Source organism: Amphiura filiformis, chromosome 17 (assembly GCF_039555335.1).
Source record: "Amphiura filiformis chromosome 17, Afil_fr2py, whole genome shotgun sequence".
Lineage (NCBI taxonomy): Eukaryota > Metazoa > Echinodermata > Ophiuroidea > Amphilepidida > Amphiuridae > Amphiura > Amphiura filiformis.
This window is the reverse complement of record NC_092644.1, coordinates 28,286,371-28,300,798: the sequence shown is the minus strand read 5'-3', so window position 1 is coordinate 28,300,798 and position 14,428 is coordinate 28,286,371. Positions and strand designations below refer to the sequence as shown.

General features: G+C 37.2%; 1 protein-coding gene across 1 annotated transcript in view; it reads left to right on the top strand.

The window, feature by feature from the left end:
- LOC140137561 (serine/threonine-protein kinase TNNI3K-like) overlaps positions 1 to 14,428 on the top strand; it is a 57,550-nt gene that overhangs the window by 31,105 nt on the left and 12,017 nt on the right. Inside the window, exons 16-24 of the mRNA XM_072159275.1 lie at positions 328 to 385; positions 673 to 799; positions 1,629 to 1,696; positions 2,822 to 2,926; positions 4,616 to 4,721; positions 5,506 to 5,638; positions 6,586 to 6,695; positions 8,455 to 8,511; positions 13,497 to 13,648. Of these exons, the coding sequence (XP_072015376.1) occupies positions 328 to 385; positions 673 to 799; positions 1,629 to 1,696; positions 2,822 to 2,926; positions 4,616 to 4,721; positions 5,506 to 5,638; positions 6,586 to 6,695; positions 8,455 to 8,511; positions 13,497 to 13,648 (916 nt within the window). The remainder of the gene's footprint in view (positions 1 to 327; positions 386 to 672; positions 800 to 1,628; positions 1,697 to 2,821; positions 2,927 to 4,615; positions 4,722 to 5,505; positions 5,639 to 6,585; positions 6,696 to 8,454; positions 8,512 to 13,496; positions 13,649 to 14,428) is intronic.

Genomic DNA, 14,428 nt, shown 5'->3' with positions numbered 1-14,428 from the left:
AGGCATTGTTTTTTATTTTATCTCTAAATGTAATGATGAGAAGTATATAAAAGTATACATTTTCAGAAAGGAAATGAAGCAAGGAATCCAACTAGCATAACAGATTCCCGGGCAGATTCCTGCAAAAATTAACAGTTTTTGAGAAAATCTCAAAATTTGATTCTACTTTGCTGACTCGAGGAAGGTATTCGGACTAATACAAATGCAAATACCATGAGGATATGACATCAGGCATAAACAACAACAGCTGGTGATGCCTGAGTCTTGGTAGGGCAGAAGTCTTAGTTTTTTTAATAATTATTTATGATTTGTTGTCTGTGTTTTCAGGTTCATTTGGAAAAGTGTACAAAGGATTTTGTAGGAACAAGCCTGTAGCTATCAAAAGGTGAGATGTAATGAAAAACAAACAAACAAACAAAAACATAAACAAATTCTAGATACATTCAGGTAAAAGTAAACTTCAGTCGACTCAAATCACAGTTATTTGATGCTTGTTCAAAACTTTGAATTTTTCAACTTGAAGAAATTTGAATGTGCAAAAAGTACTAACTGTATTGAATTCTGTAACCAGTTCTGTGACCAACTGAAGAAATTTGAATGTACGAAAAGTACCAACTGTATTGAATTCTGTAACCAATTACAAGCAATGTTTGATTTCTGTTTTGTCAACAGGTATAGAGCTAATGCATTTCCTGCAAAGTCTGATGTGGACATGTTCTGTAGAGAAGTGTCTATACTATGCAAACTCAATAGTCCTTATGTCATCAACTTTATTGGTGCTTGTATTCAAGACCCAAGTGTAAGTAAACAATGATATTTGGGACTTAACCTAAACCAAAATTACCTAACTCTAGAACCAGAACCCTAAGGCTCAAGACACTTTTAAAATAACTTGAATTTATATTCGATCTTTGGGGTCAAGTTAGTTATAGTCCGTCAGCTCAGAAGTACAAAGTAAATAGACCTCGGAAACTGGAGGTATGAGAATAATTATTTCAGTGCAATGTGTGTGTATCTATTTTCATTTCTCATGCTTCAGCCTCACATGAACTTGTTCTGCAGGTACATTTGCATACTATGCAGACTTGGTAGTCCTTCTTGAAGAATGAAGCTTCTTCCTTCCGATATATGAACAGTTGAGTATTGTCGTACAGTCTGATGTGTGTATAACTTTTCAGTTAACTATGCACAATCCTGGAATGTAGGATTAGGGGGTTGTGCTGATATCAGGCTCAGGATTATCCCTTCATCTACTCTTTAGGGGAGAGTCTGACCTTTCACATGCCAGATATTGCTCATCTACTGGATGAGACCAACAGCTTTTAAGCTTTGGAGTGCTATGTTTGTACTTCAATCTCCATGTCTGAAGGAAGTATATTGGGGCAAGGCTTCAGAAAAATCAGAATATATATATTTTGGTTTTTGATCCTACAAGCAGATTTTGTTTGAAGGAAACACACAAAAAACAATTTTGTGAAAGATGGCTTGAACTCACAAACCTGTGATTGTTTTGAAACTAACACCTACAACCGAGCTGTGATTTTACTGCTTGGTCACCTCGTTGCTGAACTGCAGGTATCTTTCATATACGTGTCTTACAGCACATGCCTTTCTGTTTCCTTTTACAGCACTTTGCAATAGTCACCCAGTATGTGTCAGGAGGCTCCTTATTCAGTATTGTACATGAACAAAAACGGTGAGTACGTAGTTTAACAGAATTTCCAAATCAGTACATTAGTTGAATTGTAATCTACTTTAAAAATGCATATTATAATTGTTCTAACCAATTAGTATTTTTGTAGAGCCATTACTGTGTCCGACTTGGGTTGGCCTGTCATCCAACTTTGTAGGAGCTGCCCATACCATTATTTTGCAATCAACAAAATTAAACCTTATCATAATTGTCCCTGCTTGTCTCCACCATACAAAGGGAACTATGATATGAGCTGCATGTATGTCTGTTCTTACAAGAGGTACATCGTGGGTGTAATTATAAGTATAGAGCAACATTGTGGCTGTTTTTCGATTTATGGGAGTACTCCCACAATGTAGACTTCTCCAAATGACATTTTAGGGCCTCTAGAGGGGTAGGGGTAGGTATTAAATATACCCCCAAAGTGACACACTGTGTATGCCACCATCGGCCACTATGGGAATATCATCAAACCCCCACAATGTATGTTCATACCTATTCATACCCCACAATGTCATGTTGTACCAACAAACATACAACATACACACATTACTGTGAACATATCCACATAATGTACCTCTTGTAAGTAGGTGTAAAAATGTTAACCCTTGGCAAAACAGTGTCACCCTTGGCTTCTTTTGTTGATATCTCTCACATGCTTTGATTGATTGCAATATTAATGGTACTTGGTCACAATGACCCATGGTACATTGACATGTGTGAGGGCAACAGGTGTGAGGTCAAAGGTCATCTAGGGGTCATTTGTGGTCATACATTCTAAAACAAAGGCCATGTATATGACCATCCACGACGAACTCAGTGTAAAGTCGCAATTTTGAGTATCTTAGATTATTAAACAGATGAAATCTCCATTAAACATTAAGCTTTAAATTGATATATCACTTGTCATTACTGCTTGGGAAATATGTTTGCGCTTGAAATTCTTTTGGTTTCTATTAATTTCTATAAATGCTTATTGATTCATATCTCATCTGAATAAGCACTGGTGACTTTACATTTGTGGTGGATGGTGTATGGGTCATTTGAGGTAATTTCACAAATATGTTCTTTCTTCACAAACATTGTCTTTTCTGTAAATTAGGCACTGCTTTTTTTGATATTTTGCAGGGTAATTGATATGCCGTCCAAGATGACGATAGCCGTCGATGTTGCCAAAGGAATGGATTACTTACATAGTCTAAAGCAGCCAATTATACACAGAGATTTAAACAGGTAACTATACCAAAGGAATGAATTACTTACATAGTCTAGAGCAGCCAATTATACACAGAGATTTAAACAGGTAACTATACCAAAGGAATGAATTATTTACATAGTCTAGAGCAACCAATTATACACAGAGATTTAAACAGGTAATTATACCAAAGGAATAAATTACTTAAATAGTCTAGAACAGCCGATTATACACAGAGATTTAAACAGGTAACTATACCAAAGGAATGAATTACTTACATAGTCTAGACCAGATACACAGAGATTTAAACAGGTAACTGTGTAAAGTTTGTTTGGTGTATAATTGGCGAAAAAAATGAGACTCGTTGCATCGTGTCTTGATATTGAATGGCATGTATTCAGTTGGGTACAGCATTTACGTAATGTGTGACTGGCACGCACTGATGTGAATTTACGCAAACGTAAGTTTGGACTTTATTGACATGCGTAGTAACAAAAACTGAATAAATTCACCCAATTATAAGGCAAACAAACTTTAGCTACCAAATAGAGATGTCACAAGGTGCCTGTACAGCTGGACTACTTTGGAAGATCACAAATTATGAATTGTGCTTTTATATCGTTATGAATTCGGCAGACGGCCGAATCCGGATTCGGCTTTTGGTAAATTCATTTTTGGCATGCATTACTTTTGAATTAGAGAACAAGGGATCAATCCTTTACCTATAGAGGGCAGCATATCGATTTTTTAACGGTTATCGTCTTTGACCGTACTGTGAGTCACCGTTAGCTAACCCTGTATGCCGCCCTCTTTTGAATACTTACTATGCAGTTATCATCTGATCTCCGTTAAAATATTGATATGCTGCCCTCTATTATGTATAGCATTGATCCCTTATTCTCAAATTCAAAAGTAATGAATGCGTAAAATGAATTTACCAAAAGCCGAATCCGGATTCGGCCGTCTGCCGAATTCATAACGATATGATGCTGTGTTTGATGTTTGAAAAAGACCATGGTCAAAGTCTCATACTGCACCAAGTCTGGTATGACACTGAGTGGATGGTATTTGCCATATGCCATATAAATGCTGAACCCAGTAACAAATTTATCATACATTAAATTTGGTAAATTGACAGCGGTCCCCCGACAATTGTTCATATATAGTAGGCCTATGCACCACCAGCTGGGGTGAGTGGCTGGCAATAGTAGTAGTAGTAGAGAGTGTCTTGAGCAAGACTAGTAGGAGATATCCAGGACTTGTAGGGGGTACTGAAGTTTGGTTTGGTTAAGTGCCTCCAAGGGTTTGGTTAAGTGCCTCCAAGAAAAGTGAACCCAGTTTTTACCAAATTTGCCTACATTTTTGGAAAATTTATAAAATTTTAGCTTCAGAGGCAAAATCGGGTTGTCCGAAAAATTTGAGGTAAGCCATATACAAAAATTGACCTTGAAAAAAGGACGATTGTTTGTGGCATATTGTCACCGAGAGTGCATATTGGTGTCATAGACCAGACAGGGTGTCCTCCTTTGGTCTATGCACAAGCGTGCTCACCTTTTAACCGTGAGGTCATGGGTTAGAATCTCGGCAGGACTGGGTGAAGATTAAGGATTGACCATGTATGATGCATGTTACTTCGTTGAATGTTTCTACAGATGTGGGCTGGGAGTCAAATTTGTTTAAAATCACAGTAAATACAGTGTTTCTCATTCTTATTGTTATATTCGCAGCCATAATATTCTTCTCCATGAGAATGGTCATGCTGTGGTGGCTGATTTCGGCGAGTCAAGGTTTTTGCGAGCTATGGATGAAGACAACATGACAAAACAGCCAGGGGTGAGTTTTTGAAATATGTATGCAAGGTATATGGTATTATTTTATTGTAGCCTTGTCTTGTATCTGCGTAATGCCCCCCCCCCCAAAAAAAAAAAAAAGTGTTGTTCAGAGGGACATTTGTCAATTTGGATGCTGGGTAATTGTTAGATAATTAATTTAAGACTAGTCTTACCAATTTTTATAAAACATGCATTTTTAAGTAGAACTGAGATTTTGAACACATTTCATTCAAAAAAAAGGAAATAAATAAATTGGGACCCTGATTTTTTGGGTCAGTTGCTGAGGGCAACACAATTTTTTGTATTTGCATAATGCCCCCCCAAGTGTTGTTTTGCCCTTAAGTGGGAAAAATCAGGAGGGACATTTGTCAATTTGGATGCTGGGTAATTGTTAGATAATCAATTTAAGACTAGTCTTACCAATTTTTATAAAACATGTATTTTTAAGTGGAACTGAGATTTTGAACACATCTTCATTCAAAAAAAAAAAAAAAAAAAAGAAAGAGGGCAACACAATTTTGTTTGCATAATATGTGTGATACCATTACGTATCAACACCATACAGCTAGAGTCCCTAAAGCACTGCAATCATGAAGACATGTCCTGACAAAGTGTACATGCACTACACGGTTGTACATACCTCCTTAGAAAGTCAACCAGTCAAGTATGATCTTGTCAATGTAACTTTTAGAAATTTTCACCAAAAAATGCGTAATTTTGCCCAAAAAGGATTTGATGTTTATTTTGTTTTAATCTTCATAAAATGTTATATTTTTTCCCTACAGAATTTACGTTGGATGGCCCCGGAGGTGTTCACACAGAATACCAAATACAGTGTAATGGCTGATGTGTTTAGCTATGCCCTATGCCTGTGGGAATTACTATCAGGAGAACTACCATTCGGCCATCTCAAACCAGGTATATAGACTGAAAAATGTAGTGGAGTATGCAATTTCCGTAAGCTGCTCCAGGTTGTATCAGAAACATATAATGTAATTAGATTTAATCTTCTTACCACATGGAGAATAATAACCACTTGATTTGGGCCTATCTAGGCCTACTTAAAATAAAATTTTGTTTTCGGTACCATGCTCTGAAAATATTGGGACTGATCGATGGAAGGAAGGAAAAAGGAAACAAGTTTTATTTTATGGAAAAAATTTATATGCACATACTAAAATTTCAACCCATTACACTCTAATCTAGCCAAGAACGGTATATGACTCGGGTCTCACAAAACTTCTTCTCATACTTCACAAGTACTGACCAATATAATTAAGCAACGTAGCTTGTATTTGTATTATTATCCCATGTGACACACATTATACTACATGTTACATAAACATGTACACATATTAGAGAGCTTCTAAACGTACGCTCGTGCATCTATTCAAAATCACTCTCATGTGACAGGATATTATAAGCAAGTATTTATCTATTTAAATTCAACTGTATTTCTTATTGGCAGAAAGTTGTGGGGAAAATAAATAAATGTGATTTCCAACAACCTTATATCAGAATTTTGACAAGGAGGACTATTGCAAAAAATTTATTTTTCCCCCCCAAGTAGCATAAAAATATTTTTGTGGCACCAATGGGCGGTTTACCGGAAACATGAATTTATTTTATTTTGACCCTAGAATAAGTTTCAGATCAAATGGGCTATTCCAGTTGAATTCCATACACCCTCTGTGGAAGACAATCTCTCACACAGAGGATGTAGATTTCAAGTGAAGTCACCCATTCAGGTAACCCATTTGAAATTCACACTCCCTCTGTAGAAGATTAAGGTCATGTCTTCCATAGGGGGATATGTTTCAACTGGAATATTCAATTAATCTTTTCATCTTTATCCTTTATTACAGCTGCAGCAGCTGCTGAGATGGCATATCGCAATACCAGACCACCGATAGCGATTACATTCCCTAAATCAATAGTCAATATACTACAAGTCACATGGCATCCCAACCCTGACGTGAGTATATGACACTAGGGCTACCGCTTATACGGCTTTGTCATCGTTATTCCAGGACCTGTTGTAAAGTTCAGACAGAGGTTGATTGAAAAGGGAGAAATAGATAAATAGAGTTACAGTCCAACCTCCTTTTTCCAGACCTCCTTATACAGATCTCTCTGTTATACAGCCAAATGATCTTTAAAGGAATACAATAAAATGTGGGTGAAAATCAGGCCTTTTTATGGTTTTTTTTTTTTAACTTGAGCATTTTTCAACCATTTTTGGTGCAATTTTCTCAAAGTTGGTCAAAAAGTGAAAAAAGGTCATAGATATTTTTTATCTTGTTCTAGTTTTTTTGTAAGGTGGTCCAAAAATTTAACCTCACAGATGAATTCATCAAGTCTTTGCCATTCTAAATATGTATACTTTTATATACTTGCAGTTATGAGGCCCAAATATTCCATAATTCCAGGGTTAAGACCACCCTTAATGTCCCAATTCAGCACACTTGACATTCAGTGCAGAATTACACTCTATTCACTTATTTGTCCAATGCTTGGGCCCACCATAAAAGAGGATAAAACAGATTTGACTGTCCTCAATTACTGGAAGAAGAGATTGGACTGTACTCATTTTCATTTGTTGGGTTAAATTTGTTATGTTGCTTTGTGAATTTTTTCACATGAAATACAAATATCAATACAATTGTTGTGGTCAGACAATAATAGATTGAATGAGGGTGACCAATAGTCCAGATGGCTTCCTCAAGATAGTGACGTCAGTACTTTGTCAGAGTTACTTCCCGCATGTACAGATATACAGCCTTTGATAATGTGTGTAAACATGCCAGTTCTTCTAGTGAACACACGCATGATTTAATACTACGCATAGCACGCACTGACGTCACTCTCGAGAGGAAGCCAAATGTACTATAGAAACAACTCACTATTTAAATGTTCAATGATGCCCTCAGTTGGTCAATGATTTTTGTGACTAAAACTAAAAAAATTATATGTAACTTTGGTATCTTTGGTAGAACTAAATTTGCCCATTTGTGTTCAAGTTAAACCCTTTGACTTGTGTCTGTAAATTAATGTATATTAGAACATTAAGCATATGATCCTGTCACAATGACACATGATATACAGGATGATTCTTTATACAGTGGACCCATGGCCAACCTTAATATCCCCTCCGAAGGAAAGAGTACCCTCATGTTTCATTTATCCAATTCTAAATGAACCCTGGGAATAGCAGAAGTCTGAATGCCGCAGCAAGTTTCCACTGCTATAATTTGGTTCACCTCAAGTTCAGTAGTGACGTATGTCCATATTTCATTGGTCGCAGTATTGAATCGTGCACATAAAGTTAATTGTGCAGAGTGTGCACATACCGTAAACGTTCGCCTATTGGCGCTATGGTCTCCCTTGACATAACCGGAATTTTAGACGCAAACTAAAAGTGCCCTCCCATAAAAATCCCACCAGCAAATAAGGGCACATACTTTTAGAGGAGGGAGCTCTCTATAATATACATGAAATTGACCCCAAGGCAAAAGAGTCCAGGTGCGCCATTAGGCGAACGTTTACGGTATGCGTATAAGGGCAGTTTGTTGGCATGCTTGCTGCGCAACTGCGAAAAATCAGTGACCGCACTATCAAACTTGAAGCAAACCAATGTATAGGAATTGAACCTGGGACCTCATGTACCAAAGGTGAGTACCCCAACCATTAGGCCACACTCTCTCACAATTGACTATTGCTTCTTTTTTCAACAGGAAAGACCCACCTTTGTTGAGATTTGCACAATGCTTGAAGAATGTCAACTAGAACCAGTAAGTTTTTCTTTCATGCAAAATGTTATTGTAATTTTACGCAGTTACAAATAATGTGTACTGTAAATTGGAATTTTTGTGATTTTATTTTCACGCTCCAAGTAAGCAGCTACATGTACCACAAAAAATAGCAATGTGTAAATATAATTCCTTTTGAGTATTGGTCCATATCAGGAAGCTTAAAATTTCAAAATTAGTGAAACAGTCAATATAGGCAAAGTGAAAAAAAAAGTTTTGTGAAAATTCCACTTTATCAGTACATTTGTACCATTTACTATAATTGATTATATGGATAAACATAAACATAAACAATGCGATTTATAAAGCGCCTTTTACAAAAGTAGGCAAAGCGCTAAAAGAGAAAAGACAAGAAAGGAAAAAGAGCTAATCAGTGGGAAAGAGGTGGGTTTTAAGGAGATTCTTGAACGTGGTAATATTTTCTTGACCTCGGACAGTGGTGGGCAACTCGTTCCAAAGGCGCGGCCCCACTGTTAAAAAGGCGCGATCGCCAGCTTGTTTCTTGGAACGAGGCACTTCAAATGTGACAGCAGCGTCAGATCGAAGCGCATAAGATGTTTTGTGGGTCCGAGGTTGAAAATAAGAAGAGATGTAATCAGGTGATTGAGTGTGAAATGCTTTGAATGTCTGGAGAAGACTCTTGAACTGTATTCTTTGGGCAACAGGCAACCAGTGGAGAGATTGGAGAAGAGGAGAGGCATGACTGCGACTCGGTTGCCTGAAGATAAGACGGGCAGACTTATTTTGGAGGACTTGAAGACGGGTTAGGTGTTTTTTATCAATACCATTGAAGAGTAAGTTACAATAGTCCAGTTTGGATAAAATGAGAGTGCGGACAATGTTATGACAAGTGTCTGTATCTAAGTATTTACGGATACGATTGAGATTTCGCAGCTGCCAGTTAATGGTACGAGACAAATTTGTAGTGTGATCAGCCATTGTCATGGAGTAATCAAAAATAACACCCAGGTTACGGATGCTAGGGGAAGATGGAATTTCCTGATTACCAAGATGAAGGGTGAGATATTGCAGGGTCTTATAGTGGTGAGCAGATGAAGCAATAAAAACTCAGTCTTAGATTGATTGAGTTTCAATCTATTTCTGAGCATCCAAGCCTGCAGATCATTAACACACTGGCTCAACTTAAATAATGCGCAAGCAGCATCACCGTGACAATTCGGATCAAAGATCGTGATAAATCTGAACGTCATCAGCATAAATGTGGTAGAGTAGGTGATGGCTCTCAATGATTTGACCAACTCTCCGGTGTAGTACGTAAAAGCCTGGGGCCGATGACTGAGCCCTGGGGGACCCCATAAATGAGGTTTTTATCGTCAGAAAAAACACCATCTATATGAACTCTCCCAGTCCTACCCTCTAGGTAGGTCTTAAACCAGTTTTGTACCTTACCCTTGATACCGAAATCACCAGCGAGCCGTTCCAGAAGGATACCATGATCCACGGTATCAAAAGCTGCTGAAAGATCAAGCATCAGAAGTAGAACGGCCCGCTGGTTGTCGATAGCCCTAATAATGTCATTCTGGACACAGGTAAGCGCAGTCTTGGTACTGTGAGAAACTTTGTAGGCTGACTGGTACGGATCCGACAACTCATAGACATTGATGTAATTGGAGACCTGAGTAGAAACCACTTTCTCAATAAGTTTGCCCACAAACGGCAAATTTGAGACGGGCGATAATTGCTTAACAGGTTCCTATCAAGAGAGGGCTTCTTCAGGACTGGTGTTATTACTGCTTTACTTAGCTCTGCAGGAAAAACACCTGAAGAGAGGGAAACATTGACAATGGCAGTCAGAATGGGAGCAAGGGTTTCAAGATGTTGTTTGACCAACCATGTGGGCATGGGATCCAGAGGACAACTCTTGGTTGGACACTTCCCAATGATTTTACACAGATCGTCTTCAGTGATAAGTTGGAAATCAAATAGGTTACATGAAACAACAGATTGATTTTCAATACATGATACAACAGATTGATTCTCATGAGATGTGGTAGAGTTACTGCTACATGGATCATACATATCAAGTTCACACCTTATCTTATTTACCTTACCAACAAAATAATCACAAAAATTATTAGCAAGTTCAGCAGATGTGTCGCTATCAGGCAGAACATTTCCACTGACATTAAGCAGCTCATTTACTGTTTTGTAAATGTCCTTAGAGCCACATTTTTTATAGTACAATATACATTGTACTATAAAATGAAATGATATCTTGTTCTATAATATAATTGATATACATTGTAATTGTATTAAAAATGATATATATTGTACTATAAATGTTATACCGTAATCCACCTAATTTGCACTCTTCCTCTATCAAGAGCCCGGATTAAGAGCCCTCTCTTGAACTTTTAAGTGGGCCTGTTTCAACTTATTCTGTCAAATGTCAAAATAAAATTCCATGAAATTACGTTTTGACTTTGGATTTCTGATGATTTTGACACAACATTTTTAACATTTATTTGTGTAAACTACCAGTTGTGACTTTTATTCCATTGTTTTGACAAGAGCCCCCTGAAAATGATTGACTTAAGCAGCAAGGGTGCAAATTAAGTTGAATCATTGTAATTGTACTAGAAATGATATACATTGTAATTGTACTGTATACATTGTAACTGTACTATAAACAGGCCCGTAGCCAGAGGAATTTCCGCCTGGGGGCCACTCAGAATTATACTTGTAAGCATCCGCTTGAAAGTTTTACGGTGGTTTTGAAAAGCAAAATGAGGATCCGCGATTAGGGTCTCAAAACACTCATTTTACTGGACGAAGGGGTGTTTTTTTAAAGAACGATCCTCCCTTAGGGTAGTTTTTTTAAATTACCTAATTAATGGCCATTAGTGGTGACATATTTATCAATTTATTCGGCACAAAAGAGTGGTTTCTGAGCAATTTCACACACCAGATTCAAAATAATTACTAACCGACTTCAACAGCGCCATGAATAGTCGATCATCATCACTGAATGACACTCATAGTGACACACGCAATGTTTAGGGGCAAATTTCAAGCCTATTCCTCGCTTTGGGTGTTTTTAATGTATCTCCTTGTTCAGGGGAAATTTCAAATCAATTCCTCGCTTAGGGTGTTTTTATTTGAGTAAAATCCTTGTTTACGGTTAGTTTGACAAAATTTCAACTTCCTCGCTTAGGGTCATTGTTTAAAGTCAATTCATGTGGATGCTTACAACTTTTATACATGAGTGGCCCCCGGGGATTTCCGGGGTGTGACACCCACCATAAATCTGCAAAAGGTTTGTTTTGTCTGTAAAAAGTAGCAAAATCAGGCCAAAAATGTCAAAATTTTAAATGAATATATCCCAAATCATGAACTTTCTGTGAAATTTTTCTAAAATATAGGCTCCAAAAGTCAATTGTAGAGGGACAAAAGTTTGCTTTTGGCCAGAATGAAGATTTCTCTTGAAAAGATATGCATTTGGTAAATCCGCATCCCTCCCCATGCAAAATATTCTGGCTATTGGCCTGCATGGCTTAATGATATACATTGTAATTGTACTATACATGATATATGTTGTAATTGTATTATAAATGATTATAATGAATATAATTGTACTTTAAATGATATACATGTACATTGTTATTGTACTATTATGATAGCAGATTACCACAAACCATCAGTATCTAATTTGTGAAGTGCTTTACGCGATTTGCTGAGTGCAAGTACATGTAGTGATATCAAGGAAAAAATGTTTTTTCACAGTTAAGAAAAATCATTAACATCGCCCTCTGTAAATAGAATAATGTAATTGTACTATAAATGAGATTACAAGTTGGCTTATGTTGTAAAGTTAAAACTCTTGAATTGCTAGTGACTGACTATAGAGAAAAAATGATAGTAATATACCCAAATTGCAAAGCATTTTATAACCTAGCAATTTGTCTCTGAAATGCTAGATGCAACTTAAATTTTTTTTTTCATACTGTAAGCAGTCTACACTTTGTTCAACTTATGATTGCCAAAAATTATTCGGTTTTGTTACTGTTACTGAGCGCATCAGTAAAATAACAAATTACACTCACATAAATTAAGATCAGGGATAACCCAAGAAAGCCTCGAACCATAAAGGTTTGCCTAATGGCGCTATGAGCTCCCTTAACATAAGTGGAATTGTAGGCACAACATAAAGGTGCCCTCCTGTAAAATTCCCACCAGCAAATAAGGATGTGGAACGTTAATTCTTTTGGGATTTCAGAGGAGGGAGTTCTCTATTTGCACACAATATTTACCCCAAGGCAAAGGAGCCCAAGTGTGCCATTAGTCGAATCTTTACAGTATGAAGCTTATTTCCATTATTAGGATCCGTTGGGTAGGGTGTACTCAGTATTTTAATCATAATGCTGTGTGGAATAACGCAATATTATTATATGGCCCTACTCGGCTTCATAAACACTCTCTAGCCATACAGCTACCTATAATGAAAGACAAAGATAAAAAGACTAGTTTGCGTCTGACGTCATCTGTCAATCAAACTCCGAGCACGGTTTGTTTACAAGTGTCATGATGATATGAGTTGCTGAACACGGCGGTAAAATCGGGCGCCTTATTGTTAATTTTGCACCATCAAACATGCAAACCATCTCAAAAGTTAGGTCTTAATAGTAGGAAACTTTCTTTGGTGAAGGCACCATGTCAACAATGCCTAGAAAAGTTGCTTTTTGCCTTGTAAGAGTATGTAATTAGCTGTAATTTTTTCGCCATTCACTGCTATTCCTTTTCTCCGATCGGCACCAGCCAGATGAATCAACCTTCCTTATACGCGCTATTAGCCAATCAAGGATCGTAGAGAATTTGATTGACAGTGACGTCAGACGCAAACTAGTCTTTTTATCTTTGTCTTTCATTATAACCCATGGGTTTAGCCGTACATGTACGGTTACATAATACATATACACTTGGTTAAAACCAACTTTTGCATATTTCAGGTGTGTGAAGAAGACCCTAATGCAAGCAGCAACATCGCTAGTTTTCATGGGGGATTGGAGCCCTCGTGTAGTGACCTGGAGCCAGAGGAGCTCCCATCAGGGAATGTGAATGCGTTACGCACACAGTGGGAGATGTGTGCCAAGAACACAGGGTAGGTACTATAGTGCTATCTAAAACTGATCCTGATTATATTGTGATAATATTGATGAAAATTAAATGTAAACAAAATAGTGGATTGACAAACTGGAAGATATAGTTTGATCAGCTGGTAATAGGCGGGAAATGTTAGGCTTTTACAACTACGCCGAAAAGTAGACCCACATGTAAAGTGCTATTAGTTGACCTGTCTGGTCTATATTTTGTGTGTTAAAGAAAGTAGACAAAGTATAAAGACTTGGATTAATAACTTGTGATGCTTCTGGCGAGATATCCCAAGACAATTCTCAAAATTAAATATTTTGATATTAATCCGCGATGTTATAAGGCCCGCCGATTACGAGGTGATCAAAGTAGTTGGTATTTCTGAAGCACCCAGTGTAGTAGGTTTCTCATTTGGATTGGGATGAATTCATATTGATTTTAAATTTGACATCTGACTCACTATTTGCCATATTAAGTGATGATGTAACAGGATTAACTACCATAGCAATAGATGAATACAATTTTGACTATACCACCCTGCACTACAACGTTCACGCGGTACCGATGCATTGAACCATAGATGTCAAAGAAAGGCTGGTCACTCGCACCTGTAAGATAAGTATCTTTGAAAAGAGCGGTATTGTATTCAATCTATGTTTGCTGACATACACAGGTGATTAGTGCAATATGCTTGTAGTGCAGGGCGGTCTATTCAAAAATTGTATTCATCTATATATTGCTATGGTAGTTAATCCGATTATGACGTTACTTCTATGGCGTATTTGCCATA